General features: G+C 41.5%; 1 protein-coding gene across 1 annotated transcript in view; it reads right to left on the bottom strand.

The window, feature by feature from the left end:
• Positions 1-255: 255 nt before the first annotated feature.
• CFAP69 (cilia and flagella associated protein 69) overlaps positions 256-16,360 on the bottom strand; it is a 63,961-nt gene continuing 47,856 nt past the window's right edge. Inside the window, exons 16-23 of the mRNA XM_019507969.1 lie at positions 14,442-14,523; positions 12,930-13,122; positions 11,193-11,330; positions 10,049-10,125; positions 9,011-9,208; positions 5,129-5,215; positions 3,817-3,921; positions 256-658 (exon numbers count right to left, since the gene is read on the bottom strand). Coding sequence (XP_019363514.1) covers positions 482-658; positions 3,817-3,921; positions 5,129-5,215; positions 9,011-9,208; positions 10,049-10,125; positions 11,193-11,330; positions 12,930-13,122; positions 14,442-14,523 — 1,057 coding nt within the window. The 3' untranslated portion in view covers positions 256-481. The remainder of the gene's footprint in view (positions 659-3,816; positions 3,922-5,128; positions 5,216-9,010; positions 9,209-10,048; positions 10,126-11,192; positions 11,331-12,929; positions 13,123-14,441; positions 14,524-16,360) is intronic.

The raw sequence follows: 16,360 nt of genomic DNA, 5'->3' as shown, positions 1-16,360 counted from the left end.
TGCACGTGGTTTGAGGTGCTACAAACCACGTGCACACTCATCAGGATGTGCGTCTGTGGTACATGATGTAAAGTTTGATATAGATATGAACAGGGTGGCATATGTGGCCTGACTGGCTGAGGACAGTCTTCAAAGTCATACCTAGATATCAGTGTAGGATACCCTGAGGGACAAACGTCCAGGTACCGACCGGGTCAGAATGAACGCTCTCTGGTACACATGGTTTGAAAGGTCAGAATCAATAGCTTTGCAACATACTGCATGGACTTCTTTATTCATAAACACCTTGATGTTTACATTACTGTGTATAAAACAAAATATATTTTAATCTATACTTATTCATTTCACATTATTTTCTATGCATTTTTATCAAAGCAAAACAAATAGATTATATTTTACAAATGTTTGGCCACCTAAAATATACTATATGTAAGAATAAGAAAAAATAAAAAGCACCGTCTGAAATACTCCCAGCCAGTGTTTATTTTATAGATACTGAATCTTTTTTGAATGGGTCCAACACTTTAACTCCTTTGATTTTTTTTAAGGCTCCTCCACGAACAGAGATCTTTCTAAGAGAAAGGTCTGTATCAGCCAGTGGCCCTCCAGTTAATTGAGAAGGCGTACTTTCTACAGTTACTAAGCGACCAGATGTAACCTAGAAAACAAAACAAATTGTTTGACATTCATGTTAGTCTTTAAAATGAAATGAGAGTTTCATCACAGGCCTAGCCTTTTGACAATATTACTCAGAAGCTGGAGATGCAGTCTGAAGGATTCCTAGCTCCTCTCCAATACTCTTTAAACTCAATACACAAATTGCTCCATCAATAATGTAGATTGAGTGGCTTCTCAGTTGGTGTCTTTATGGATCATGCTGTACAGCCTTTGTATTCAATCCCAAGTACAGAGGAAAAGAAAACCAAGACTTCATTAGAAGAATGGAATACTGTGCATTATCTTCTGTTATCTGGATTTATTGTTCTGCCAATATTTGAAGGCTAGATCAAAGAAGCTCTCAGTCCCTGAAATGAAGCTCACGTGGAATTTAGGTGCCCAAGTCCAAGAGGGCAAGCACAAAAATCTCCACCCAACCACTTAGGTACAATTATCTACATTTTCAACAGTAATGTTCCTTAGGCACCACAAGTTTTGCTTCTGTGTATGACAGAAACTTTGCCATTTTGGATGAGTGGAGTATCTTGTATCTGCATTTCTGCAGAACAAAATGGGATCTCTCCCTCTCTGAAGGTACACTAGGGCACACACTGAATAGGGGACTAACAAGCCCCTGCAGACAAAACAGGATCACTTTCCTGAATCCAGTCATGTTAGTTTGGAACAAACTATATTTTGAGAGATGGATTCCTGAAGAAAGTTGGGGAAAAGAATATGATATGGAGCATTATCTGGAAGAAGGGTGTGAAAGACCCAAATATCAACAGGCCCACAAGCTTTCTACCTCATTACTACTCTGTACACAGAACAGGTTAAGGCCTGTGAATAGCAAATCTGCCTTGAACTGAAGCTGAGGGGAGATTTGGAATTCCTCACTATTGCACAGTTAATTTTAGTCTGTCCATGTGTCCCCCCTCCAAAACCAACCAGGAAGTGAACTGCTTCTTATGCATAAGTGGCCATTTCTGGTTGATCCACAAAAACAATCTTAGCTTCCTCTCTTTCCACTTAATGAAGATGTTCAAGCTAGGGAGGAGAAATCTGTTCCATGACTAGATACCGTAGATTGCTAAACATGCCTGCAGTTCACAATCCCTATGCAGTGTTGCTGATGAACATGACTTTCTACGGATGAATTCATTCTTTTTTTTACTATACTACTTCTGCATAATGGACTAATTTCTCTTGAACTTTCTTCTTTCTATGGAGGTTGAAACAGTCTCAGCTTCACCAGTACCACAGTTTTCTGGTGAATTTTGGGAGGATTTTTTTGACAAATTATCCAGAAAATACTGGCTTACTCTTAAGGTTTATAATCAAATATCTTACAATATACTTCTGTCTAGATCCTCTTCCAAGATGCATCTAAATCTTGCAGATTCTTTTTGCATAACAGCTCTAATATACAACCTTTCCTATTTACTCACACCGCTAAATTTCTTGTCTTGAGCTATTACCATTTTGCATCTCTGTATTCTTGTCCCACTCATATCCATGCAGAATTCTGCTACAAATATCCTATCCTGTTAGTTTGACTGCATCTCCCTGTCTTTCATTGGCTTCCTCTTCTTTATCATATCAAACATCAGCTGCTCGTCTCCCCTTTCAAGATTCTTCATGGCTATGCCCATGATATCACTCATTCACTATCCTATTACTGCCAGATACTAACTGCTATTTCTTTGCATTAGGGCAGTGGTTCTCAAACTTTTTTTTTCCACAGACCACTTGAAAACTGCTGAGGGTTTCGGCAGACCACTTAATAAACTTTTTTTGCTTCATCATCAAAACAGTTTTGAGCTCCGTTGTCAGAAAAAATAAATCAAGTGCAGGACCAAGTACAGATATTCTCAATTGTTCCACAACCTTTCTGCAGACCACTTGAATGGAGCTTGCAGACCAGTGGTGGTGCCTGGACCACAATTTGAGAAGCTTTGGATTAGGGCATTATCCATGAAGCCAGACTCCATCACCTACTTGTTACATTTTCGACCTAGCACCATCATGATTTCTTCCATGTTACCTCTTACATGGAGGGAAAGCTCCCTGTAAACATCTACAAAGTTGATCATTCCCTTATTATCACGCTTAAATTCCTCCTTGAAGCCCCGCTTTGCTGTAAAGCCTAAACAAACTTGATAACAATTAGGTTAATGCTGTGCAGAGATAATTGCCTTTCAAGCTGACCAAAACTGTCTCATTTCCTTATACTACAACAACAACCACCACCACCACAACAATGTAATTATATCTATGTTAAAAGATTTGCTACATTTGTGCCGTTTTCCTTCTGCACAGAAGCTGAGGTCAGTAAGAAATCAAAGCTGGTTCAGTGGGGTGCTCATTGATTGGTATAGGAATTCTAACTCTAACTCCGTTAAAAACAATCAAGCAGGAAGTTTTCTAGATTGTCAAGAGTCCAAATCCAGGTATTTTGTCATTCTCCTAAGAAGCTGAAAACTGCCAAACTCTTCTGTGGGACATATGCATGTACACTGTCAACTTCATCAGGTGCAACTAATGAGCCATTTATGAAGGAATGAACAACTGGAAAAGAAGCCTTCAATGAACAGATTAAGTGCTCAGCAGGTCTTCTCAGTAAATAAAGGCCTAGTGTCTCTGACGTTTTTTTCCATGGGAAGCCTTTCCTACATCTTCTTTGACCAGTTATGCATCTTTGATGCTTGTGAATTATCAGAGGTTGAAGAGGTACATATCAGCTACAGTGGGTAGGGCCCTGTGTAGACATTTAGTAAAAGAACAAAGCATTTCTTCCTTCAAGAATGCTTTCAGGACATCTTTATTATCTTTATTGCAGGTTCAGAACGAGACAGCCACACAGATGGAAAAGGCTTCTGATAAGTGCCCTTTTCCTGGAGTATCAAAGACATCAAGATACACTAATTCGTAATAGACATCTTTCTGCTACAGACACAGTGCTTTAATCTCACAAGTTTGGACCTCGTCATCAGGAAACTTAAAGCAAATGTGGGAAGCAGGAAATAGCGGACCAAAAAAAAAAAAAAAAATGGACTGGGAACACTTCATCTGTGCAACTAACATAAGGCCTACAGTAATTACACTATTTTATTTCTATTAATTTGTAAGATAAAGTGAATTAAAGGAAACCTTACTTACTGTTGTATTTAGGCCTTTTATTTCAGTTGAGTGGGTGGTTGCATTTTGTGACTTTGACTTTGATCTAGAAGCTTCTATTGATTTTTCCTGAAGTCTTTTTGCTTTCTAAAGATATTTAGAAGGATGAGTTATTTTTAATCACAAAACAGCACTTCATCATATACAGCCTGACAAAGAACATGCAAAATAAAACATGAAGGTCATTTCTATATGGTTTTAATAAAAATGCAAAAATTAACACGAGTCACCAGTGTGACGAGGTAATAAGCAAGGCTAACTGCACTCTTTCTTGCATTAGCAGGTGCATCATGAGCAGGTCTAGGGAAGTGATAATTCCCCTCTATGTGGCATTGGTGAGGCCACAGATGGAGTACTGGGTCCAGTTTTGGGCGCTGCACTTCAAGAGGGATGTGGATAACCCTGAGAGGGTTTAGAGAAGGGCTACTCGTATGGTTGAGGGTCTTGAGGTAATACCCTATGAAGACAGACTGAGGGACATGATCTCTTCATCCTCTGCAAGAGAAGGCTGAGAGGCGATCTTGTAGCTGCCTACAAATTCATTAGGGGGAGCCAGCAGGGAATAGGGGACACTCTGTTTACCAGGGCACCCCTCGGGTTTACCAGAAATAATGGCCACAAACCGAAGGAGAATAGATTTAGATTGGACGTAAGGAAGAAATTCTTTATGGTGAGGGCTGCCAAAATATGGATTGGGCTTCCTAGGGAGGTGGGGCTTTCCCTACCCTGGAGGTGTTCAAGAAGAGATTAGACAGGCATCTGGCTGGGGTTACTTAACCCCAGCGCTCTTTGCTGCCTGGAGCAGGGGGACGGACCCGATGATCTACCAAGTCCCTTCTGACTCTAGAAATCTGTAAATCTATGAAATAGAAATATTGTGAATGCACTATTTATAATATCTGATTGATCAAAATCTGTTTGAAAATTAAATAATTTGGTTTAAAAATATAAGACCGTTACAGGACACAGGAAGCAGGCCAATTAGTGTTTTGCCTTTCTACAGGAATATTTCAATTTTGATGCAATTTAATTAAAACAAAGTTAAAGAAATTCTAGCTCCTAATTCACATATTGTGCCTGGGATTTTAGGATATGGGTAATCAGGGACCTGCATAGTTTGGCCACTAAGTCTTCTCTGAAAAAAGATTGGTATTTCTGTTGTATTTTTATGAATATCACAGTATTACTGAAGTCTGGTGTAAATCCAACTGTATTTCCTAGTAATCAATTCTGCTTGAAATCTTCCAATGACTGTAACCACATGGGCAATATAAATTCCACAAAAGTTTCTTACCTTTAAAGCCTCATAATTTGATGTCCGAGTCAAAAAGTTTTCCCAAGATTTATTCACCATTTCTCTTTGCTTATGGATACCTTGAATCTACAACATGAAAGAAGTTTGAAGAAATGTAAATGCACGTTCTGTTTCCATTGGCTCTCCTGCTTTCCTTATTCCTAACAGCACATTTGATTTTGTGTTCTCATTTTGGAGAACCTTCTCATTTTGGCTTCCCCTGATATTGTGGACTCCCCTCTGACAATTCCTAATGCAACATAGCTCTTTTGTCTAAACTGCTTAATGGTATCAGTGCTGTTCTAGTACCTGACAGAAGTAGAATATTAGAGAACAATGTGTTTGGCTCACTTCCTCATAGAGACTAGCAATGCCACCTCAGTTATAAACTACCTTTTGACTGCCCAACTACAAAATGTTGAAGGGACCACAGCAGCTTGCATTTGAGAAGTCTGCAGTTCTGAGATGGAAGAAATCCTCCCCTTGTGTATTCATTAGGAGTGCAGCGATAGAGATTTTTGGGGCCGATACCGATGGCCAGTTTTTAAGGAGGCATATCGGTTGATACTGATCTGATTTCCAATACAGCTGCATGCAGCTGGTAAGACTGTTGTGGTGGAAGGGGAGGGAAGGGGTATGGGGGGGCAGATCAAGGCCACTGCAGTGAGGGAGGGAGTGGAGCTGGGGCAGGTGCTGCCCGGCTGGGGCGGGGCACGGCATAGGATGGAGCCACAACTTGCCTAGGGGGAGAGGGGTGGCTTTTGCTGCTGTGTGCACCCCGGGAGGGCATGGGGGTGGGGAATGTGCCCCGGATCTGCGCAGGGCAGGGGTGGGGCAGGCTGGGGTTGGCCCCAGGCAAGTGACAGTGGTGGCGCTGGAAGGGACTGCAGGGGGGGGGGGCTGCAGCCACCCCACAGCCCCCCTCCCAGTGCCGCCACCACCCATCCGGCACAGATCCAGGGGCAAATGCCCCCCCATGCCCTCCCAGATGAGCAGCAGAATCAGTGGCAGGAGCTGCTGGATGAGTGAATGAGCCACTGAATGAGCTGCATGGAGCAGCTGGAGCCGCTCCCCACTTTCCCATGCCCCCTGGATAAGCTGTGGCTCTCTCCCGCATCCCCCCACCCCACTCCACCCCAGCTGGGCAGCACCTGCCCCTGCCCCAGCCTCTCACTGCAGAGGCCTTGATCTGCCTCTCCCCCACACCTTCCCCTTCCAGCACAACTGCTGGTCTGAGACTCCTTGAAGACTCAGACCACCAGCGACTCCCTATGCCTGAAGAAGGGTGACTGCCCAAAAGCTTGCCAAGAGCTTTTTTCCAATTACTCCGTTGGTCTAATAAAAGATATCACATCTACTCAAAGAACCTTGCTTGCCTATGTCCTTAGACCAACATAGCTACAACCAAAAACCCAGCAACATTTTATTATTAAAGGTGTTCTGTGAGCCATTTTAATGAATTAATTTTACTTAATGTTCCCTTAATGATAACCTTAATGTCATGTCTCAAATAATTTTAATTCAAAACTTTAACTTCAGATTGTCACAGACTGCTTACCATCTACTGAAACAAACTATAAGAATACTTTTCTGTAAGAAAAATTCCAGCACAATTTTTGGCACATCAGACAGTCCTTTAGACTGTTGGGATTCTCTTTTACAACTAACAGGATCCAAACTCAAATCTTGAGGACTGTTTCCCCTGCAAGTCTAGACAGAATGATGTGACAATTTGGGGTGTTTGTGGAGTAATTTAGGTATTCTGGTTGATTTTATGATATTGCTGAGTTACTGAATGGAATCCATTATCTACTTGCTATTAGACTTATTTCTGTATCTCCTAGGTCAGGGACAATGAAAAAGACTTTGATCATCCTTAGCATAAAGTTTAGAAGAATGTGCTTTCTTCAACTTCTCCTCAAGGGGCTGAGGTTTGAAAGGGTAGACTTTCTGCTTGAGCAGAAAAGAGAGATCAGGTATTAGTGCTAGGTCTTAAAAAGCAAAATCTAAAAAACTTTTGGTAGGGGGTTCAGACAAAAGGACTCATGAGAGGAATAAAAGGTACAGATGAGAGGAGATGCTTTGATGGCAAAAGAAACTAGCTGCAGGAGAAAGAAAACAGACCCTATGATTTAGAAGAGAAGCTTGACCTGGAGGAGAGGGATCCCAGAGAAGGGACCTGGAAACTCCAAAACATGGACCCAGATTCTGAAAAATACTCCATAGTTTCGAAGATGATATGAATTATATCCCAGGATGCCCAGAAAATAGATTCTAGACAACTGTGGGTCTCACTTACAGCAAAATCCTATTTCACATTTATGTGCCTCTTATGTAGCAGTGCAAATGATTGTTGGCACTTACACAGTTTAGATCCCAAGTGGCTATGCCCTGAATATGCACTTTGAGCCTACCTGGAATGCTATACTATGGTTTCACAGACTGCCCAAGTAGAACAGAATCACCTAGTCATGCACATAACACTAGGAAGATCCCAAAAAGTCACAGAAAAAAACCACAACTGGTAGGTGTTTGACACAGAAGAATGCTCCACCTTAATTTAGCCCAACAGCCTAGCAGTTAAGATACCTGCCCAGGGGGTAGAAGACCAGGTTTTAGGCCTATTTCTCTCAGAGACAGCTTTAAAGCTGGGAAACAGGAGATGCATATCAGTGCTCTAATCACCAGGACATGGGCTAAGCATTTCCAAGAACACTCTCCAGCTTTCTTCTGGGAGCTGGCCCACTGGACAGCATGGATAGGAAGATATGTGGGGTCAGGAAATGGAGAATAAGTAGGAGGGAGGGTAGCTCAATTCAATGGATACTGTCATAGATGGGAGGGAGGCCTGAGTTCTGTAGCTACCCACAATGGGGCAGAAATTATGTCACTGCTGTTTATCCAGTATTAAGTGCAAATACAGTCGGGCAGCTTTAAGAGAGAGGCTGGCAAGTGCTCTGGACAAGGCTTAGCCCATGACTTGATGGTTAGAGCACAAAAGGCATTTGTACACATGCTCATGCTGCAGCGCTGGCCTCTTTTAAAAGCACCTGGTGCTGTGGTGCAAGCAGTTGTATAAGTTGCAAAATGTGTGTCAGTGCTGAAAAAAAATGATGGTGGCATGCCATTTTGAAGATGCTGAAAAAAAATGGTGGCGGCATGCCATTTTGAAGATATTTTAATTCAAAATGCACTGCTGCTGTTTTCTCAGCACCGACATTCATTTCACCACTTATACAACTGCATGCAATGCAGTGCAGTGCACGTTAGCTCACATGCAGACCAAACTAGATTAATAGTGTCTGCTCCAATGCACTGGATCTCAATATATGTGTATAAATGTATATAAATGCCCTTAGCTAGCAAGCAGGAGATGCTAGTTTAAAACGTCTTTGGGAGACAGAAGTCTAGAACATGGGTCCCATTCTGTAAGGAAGTGTCCTAGCTGGCTCACAGGGTGATTCTGGTCCCACCACATGTGGAAACAGAATTCAAACTGTGTATAAGTGCCAACAATTGTAATGATGTAGCTACACAAATGCCACTTTGGTGTGTAAGGATGAAATACGATTTATCCCTAATGTCTTCAGTTGTACAATCATTATTTCTGATTGTACCAGTGCGGATGCACTACATAACTGTTTTCTCTCTCATTGATCCCTAATGATTTACAAAATTATATAAAACAAAAGAATTAAAATTAAGCTACTTTTTTAAACTACAGAATTCAAATGCAACTGTTTATCTGAAAATAATACCTTAAAATAACACTATTATGGTGGGATTTTTAACTTGGTAAATTGAGAGAATCTAATTTTCATAAGTCATCAGCAAAATAATTTACACTGCTACAAATGCCTCTTAAAATATTCCCTGGTTTACTTTTGTATAAATCCTTTCTTCCTCCTGGAGTTCCTGATGTTGGTGACTTTCAAGCATTTCCGTCTGAAGAGCAGCAACCATCTTTCCAACACTTTCTGTCACCTCTGAAATAACTTTCAAGGCTTCCTGATCAGGAGTCACTGGTCTAAACTCCTCTTCCTTTAGTTCTGCAAGCACTTCATTCCAGACTTCCCCAACCTTTACATTAAAACAGACAGCAGGTATTTAAAATGCTGATATTTATTTTTTAAACCTACCCAATAGAATCTAGCTGTGTTTTATTTTGTTTCTCCCCTTTTTGGTCAAGGTCATTTTTCAGAATCATTATTCCAAGTTATGCTTTCGTAAAGTTTTGCCTATTTGATCTAAATGTCTTCTCCCAGGTTTTGCAATCTTGGGTTTTCATATAAGTTACACAAAAGGATGAGGTGCCTTAGAAGCTCAAAAGTAGTAGAGCAAATAAACAGCTGTAAGTCCATACATTACAAGAGCAAAGCTTGCTGTCTCGCTAGCTCCCTACCCTCTGAACATATCCAACCTCCTCCCTGCCAAGCAAATTACAAATGGAAAAAATTGTTATAAATCAATCTTGGGGATTGAACATAATCAGTTATAGAGCTGAACTTGCTGGCCACAGAATACTTAAAGCTTTCACTGATTGTCCCCAAGCAAAAGTTTAATCCAGGCACAAAAAAGCACAAGTTAAAGCAACCTATGAATATAATGGCCAGCCCCTGAGAGTTGCTACACCTCATTCATACCCTGCAGCTACATTTTATCATGCAACAGAAAGTAGTCTTATCAGAAGCCACAATCCAGCACATTATAAGGTGCCGTAGTGCAGGCATGGGGTGTGCTTGTGCCTAAGTGAAAACACATGTTTTTCTGCCTTGTTCTTCTTAAGCTTACTTTTGACAGCCTCTCCACTAAAATTTATCACCATCCACTATATGCAAGTTAGATATGCTGCTGCAATACAAGGACTGCATTTATTAACATTTGAAAAAGATAACAGGAATATATATTTTAAATACTCACTTTAAAGTCAAGATAACGACGTATGATGGCAAGCGTGACAAAATCCTTAGCAGACAAACCAGGCAAATTTTCAAAGCCTAAAAAAACCCCCATTCATTATATTTATGTATGAATGACATCACACATTTGTGTAAAACAGAGCACTTCACCACATGTAATTCTTCTAGTTTAAATTAACACTAAATGCAAAAATAATCTTACTAACATGTACAGCATCTTTACCACACTCCTCCAGTCACTCTTCTAATCCTTTCAGTTACCTGTGCTGGGTTCTGGTGATAAACAAACTCCTTCCCTATAACCAACTTAATCTCTTTCAACATTTCCCTGCTGAATGCACAACCTTCAGAGCACTTATACTGCCCTGCCTGTCCCTGCTATCTAGTGTGCCAGGAAAGTGTTCCTGTGGTTAAATTAAGTCACTGCCCACAAAGGACAGATGTGGCTCAGACCTTCCTTACTTGAAGCAGGATGAAGCAACTCGAGGAAGGAATGGAGCTATTTAGCCAGAGTATTATAGAGACTTTATGTCTCTTCTACCAAACCTAAACTCAACCTTGCAAATATCAAGATTCCAACATTAGACATAATATTGCTAAGAATAAGTGTGCAGAGAGGAAGGAGGCGAGACACAGTTATTGGGATTTTGAATTTTCTCTACTTCATGCATGTAGAATACCAAGTGTCCAATTAATAACTAATTGATTTTTTATCTGTATTTACCCAAATCTCTTTATGAATTTCACATTTACAAGATACGCTGCTGGGTTAAATGTAGCATGCATTTATTAGTGCATGCTTTTCATTATGTTATATTGAGTACTGAAACATCTTAATACAGAGAACGGTATGGAATAAAAATAAACTTGTTAACTCTGGGTTTTGAGTTTTCCATGACATGGTCAAAGAGCTGGTAGGTGACATGGTTTCACAGAGAGGTATCCCAAGTGGGACTACTGTAAAAACATCTTAAATTTTCTTTAACCTTTTGCCATGCTGTCTTGTTACCTTACACATGGTGCTCTGAAGGAATGTGGAACTATCATAAAACAAAGCATGTTTGTTGTATTGCTTGGGGGAAAAAAACAGATTAATTAAAAACTGGAAAATACTGGAAAATAAAGATACAACTCATATCACTTACCTATTTTATACAATAAAGAATAAATTTTTGCCCTCATATTCTCAGAGACTTCCAGGATAGCAATGCTGGGGCAGTTGGCAGGCATCGGCATCACTCCTTGCTGTTTTTGGAAACTGGTAACCAAAGGTTTCTTTGGATCTAACCATTTTACAACATAGAAAAGGATAAGAGAAGTCCTAACAAGGGGCACATGCTGCAGTGCTTTTAATAATTCATGTTAAAAAAATCACTTTCAGTTGAAACACACTAATCTATTACATCACTTATCCTTTGTCACTCATTCTAGAAAAGTAATAGGCCCATGCTATTAAGGGCACACCAATGTAAACCTGGACTAAATTTCACTGATTTGGTGCAAGAGGGGGCAGAATTTGGCCCAGGAGATACTGCATAGCTAGGTAACTTTCTGTTATAATAAAATCACTCCTCCTCCTGATTTATTTCATAATTTCTATCACTACAAAATGCCATTCATAGAAAGCTCTCAATATCAGGAAAAAATACTTTGCCAGTAAACTTTGAAGAGATGCATAAGTGTTTTTAGGACACACAACTGATACAGAGCTAAGGAATACCGTACCTACAGGCTGGGGAAATCCCTTCTCATCAGTGCAGAGGCAGAAAAGGATCTTGGAGTCATCATTGATGCCAAGATGAACATGGGCTGGCAGTGCGGGGATGCAGTCAGGAAGGCCAACCGCACCTTGTCATGCATCCACAGATGCATCTCAAGCAGGTCCAAGGAGGTGATCCTCCCCCTCTATGCGGCACTGGTCAGGCCGCAGCTGGAGTACTGCGTCCAGTTCTGGGCGCCACACTTCAAGAGGGATGTGGACAACATGGAGAGGGTCCAGAGGAGGGCCACTTGCATGATCAGGGGGCAGCAGGACAGGCCCTATGAGGAGAGGCTATGGGACCTGAACCTGGTCAGCCTCCACAAGAGAAGGCTGAGGGGGATCTAGTGGCCTGTTACAGGCTGGTCAGAGGGGACCAGCAGGCACTGGGGGAGTCTCTGTTCCCCCGAGCACTACTAGGTGACTAGAAATAACAGCACAAGCTGGCAGAGGGTAAATTCGGATTGGACATCAGGAGGCGCTACTTCGCTGTTGGGGTGGCTAGGATCTGAAGCCGACTTCCAGGCAAGGTGGTGCTGGCTCCTACCCTGGGGGTCTTTAAGAGGAGGCTAGACAATCACCTTGCTGGGGTCGTTTGACCCCACTACTCTTTCTTGCCATGGCAGGGGGTGGGACTTGATGATCTGCTCAGGTCCCTTCCAACCCTACTAACTATGAAACTATGAATAAAACTTAAAGCTGTGAAGCATGCAAAATGAATGAACAGTTAAAGATACTAGCAGTCCTACATCAGACAGAAGATGCCACCTAATGGCAAGATTGTGTAACAAAAGTCAAACATTCACATAGGCAGACAAGGTTCTTTGGGTAAATCTGAGATCTCTTATTAGACCAACTCAGTTCATTTGGTCTAATAGAAGATCTCAGATTTACCCAAAGAACCTTGTCTGCCTATGTCCTTAGTCCAACATGGCTATACCCCGGAAACATTCACATAAGTATTTTGAGTTTGGTCAGATACACAATCCCATATGCCAAGGTTCAGAATATACTATAATTTATATGTATTGAAAAGATTCTGCTTTCAAGAAGAAAAACTTAATTTCCCATTTCATTCAATAGAACTGCATCACAGTTGGTTAAAATTTCTGCCACCACTTACCAGTAATTTTTCCATTTGAGTCCTGTTTGACTCCCAGTTCCTTCTCCTCTTGTCTCCACAACTGGATTAAAAGGCTAGCTACTGTCTGATCTTTGTGCCCTCGCCAGGTACTGATGTGAGAAGCAGTTTTATGATTGTCACAAAATTCAACCAATATTCCAAGGATTAAGTTGCACATGTTCTTTTGCTTTAACTTAGTCAAGGAAAAAGGAAAAGAGCTGTAAATTGTCTGGAATACAATGAAATTCTGCCTTCAGTGACAAAAAGACAGAAATCCTCCTAGACACATGATTCCACAAAAACTGCCACAAAAAATTACTGGCTCAAAACTTTTACATCCACTCAAATGTGCCTGAGCAGTTTAGATGGCCTGTTTTAAAGTCTGGCCACATGTACACAATGGTTCTCCTTCAAAAAGGGCTTGTCTACATGACTGCAGCAGTGAGTCCTTGCACCAGAGGGCTTAAGAATGCCCTGCTCCTGTCCCACGTACCCAAGTCTGCTGACACTCTCCAAAGTGAAAATATGTCAGTAAGACCATTCTGGGTTCACTGTCTTCAGCACTTGGTCCCCAGAGGACCTAAGAATGGCTGTTACGGATGAGCTTGGAGCAGTCTCACTGACTTAATTGTGATTTAAAGTGTACCTGTGGACTTGGGTTGCTACAATGTGTCTGACCTCCTGGTGCCAGGACCTACTACTGCAGTGGTGCAAACAAACCCAAAGACATCTAAGTACATTCTTAAATTTATCCCTACTGACTTCAGTAGGACTTAGAAACTTAAGTGCTTACCTGAAAAGGGATGTTTTCCTGAACGAAGACTTATGATACTTTTCTATACACAAAAGCTTCGTTAAAATGCAAATTTAAGTTGTACATAACAAAGTCAATTTGGCAACTAGAAAACTGCCAGACCTGTGTGATGAGCCTTTATGCCTCCTGTCATCAACCACTATCAGTGCCGTGCTAGTATTAAACAGCCTTAAAACTGACAAGTTAATGTCAATTTCAGGGCTTGTAATGGCAGCCCTGAAAAAGACTGGGTTGGTCAGTCATATCAAGGCTGCTACTAGAGACAAGACACTCTTGGATAACAAGGTAATGAGCCTTGCCAAGGTGTGAACAGCTGAGTACATGCTGTTCCTTCATGAATTAGCCAGCATATTTAGTACATATTAAGCAGTACCTTTAATATTGAAAAAAAATGTTTTTTGCAGAAGACCTTTTTTTTTGCACAATTTAAATAGGTGCCACCCTCCTCACATGATTAATGGTGTTTACTGGATCTGGAATTAATACTGAAAAATTAATTTTCAAAGATAAAGATCAGCGAGAAACTTGTCTGATAGTTTACATGCATGTGAACTGATGTCTGCCTGCTTTACTCTGAATTAACTGGTCCGTGATTGACACAATATTGCATGCAGACATAATAACCCCAGAAGCAACAATAGCAAACAAAAAGGAGTTGCTGTTTTTCAATATTGCTGTTACTCCCCAATAATACCTACTGCCAATAAATCCAGAAGGAGAAAAATGCCCTCTTTCTTGAGAAAATAGTCCTCTGCAATGTAACATCCCATGACACAGCACCTTAAATGGAAATAATTTAAATATGCAAAATACCTTTCACATTAGGAGATGTTCTACCAAACAGAGATCATTTACTTTTATGAGCTACATAAATAATATCACATGTCATACTAAATACCAGGGGAACACATTTCCATTTCCCCTAAGCTCACAGCAGGGACCTCTTGACTCCCTGGGCGTGACTGTGAGATGCGACTGCACATTGATTATTGTGTGGTAGTGCAGTACTGCTGGTGAATGCCTTTTAAGTGATGCTACTGCACAGTAGTGCTGCTGAATGCCTTTCAAGTAACGCTACTGCGCAGCTTTCCCCAGTATTCACACTCTACTGAAACTGGCACAGCTAAGATAGGCCAGCCACCTTTCAAGAATGCCTGACACTCGCTTGCTGAAGAAAATCTATGGCGAACTGTCAAATGGAGTACACTCTCGTGGTGCACCTAAGAAGCTGTACAAAGACACCCTAAAGGTGCCCCTAAAGAGTTTTGGCATCAAGCTGGAGTCATGGGAGCAAATTGCTCGTGACCGTCCATCCTGGAGGTCATCAATCCAGACTGGAGCACTGGCCTTTGAACAGCAATGCATGGCAGAAGCACTGAAGAAACGTGTGGCCAGGAAAATGAAAACCAGCAGATTGTTCACGGCAAAGATTGGGCTTGTGAGTTACCTAAGTACCCACATGGCTTAGCCTCCACCCCCCTCCTTTCTCTTTCCTCTCTCTCTTTTCTCTTTTCTTCTCCTTTTCTCCCTCTTGTTTCTTTCCCCATTTCTTCTCTCCCTTCTTCCCTCCCCACCCCGCTGGATGTTATCATCTTCACTGGCAAAGGACAATAACACACTGTACAGTAGCCTACTAATACTGCACAGTAGCATACTAGCATTGCTGGTGTTGTGAAGCATTACTGGGCAGCATTATTTGGCTACTGTGTAATCAGCATCTCATGTAGACACACCCCCTGAGTCCAATTCTCTGCAGCTGCCAGAACCCATGTGATTTAACCTCATTAATATATGTCTTGATTTCGATCTTAAAACTACCTGAGTTTTGCTTCCTAACATATTAGGAGAGTGTTTAAAGTCTTACGCTTTTGACTGTTAGAAAGCTCCTTCTGTCCTAGAGTACATTCCCGTCTAATGTATACCGGTTTATTCTTCAGTCAAAATTAAGTAGTTTTTCTCCATCCCCGGCATTCACCCCCCTGATCTGTAGAGTGCAATTATATCCCCTCCTTCCATCTTCATTTTGCTAAGCTAAATAAGCAAACCTCTTTTAGGTCACTGCAACTGCAGTATACTGTAGACATACTTGAGCTTGTTTTAAAGCTAGTTATATCTTAAGTACCTGTAGCAACCTGGCTGTATGACCACAGAGCCTAGCATGGCAAATTGCCCAAGTATTTTCCCTGCTTCTCAGGCAGGTTTAGCAGCCCCTATTAAACTCCAAGCTACTGTCTCTAAACTGGTACTGGCACCCAAGTAAGTAAGTTTACAGTATTCTGAACTACTACATTTCATAGATTTCATAGACATTAGGGCTGGAAGGGACCTCGGAAGATCATTGAGTCCAGCCCCCCGCCCAAAGGCCAGGAAGTCAGCTGGGGTCATAGGATCCCAGCAAGATAAGCATCCAATTTGCTCTTGAAGGTGTTCAACATAGGTGCTTGAACTACCTCCGATGGCAGGCTGATCCAGACCTTGGGGGCTCGGACAGTAAAGAAATTCTTCCTTATGTCCAGCCTGAAACGGTCTTGTAGAAGTTTATGACTGTTCGACCTCGTCATCCCTTGGGGCACTGGTGAACAAACATTCCCCCAGATACTGGTGGCCACCCCAGTAA

Source organism: Gavialis gangeticus, unplaced genomic scaffold, assembly GCF_001723915.1.
Source record: "Gavialis gangeticus isolate Ggan-Ray unplaced genomic scaffold, GavGan_comp1, whole genome shotgun sequence".
In the NCBI taxonomy this organism is placed as follows: domain Eukaryota; kingdom Metazoa; phylum Chordata; order Crocodylia; family Gavialidae; genus Gavialis; species Gavialis gangeticus.
Note: the sequence above shows the minus strand (reverse complement) of the source record. Positions and strands in the feature narration are given on the sequence as shown.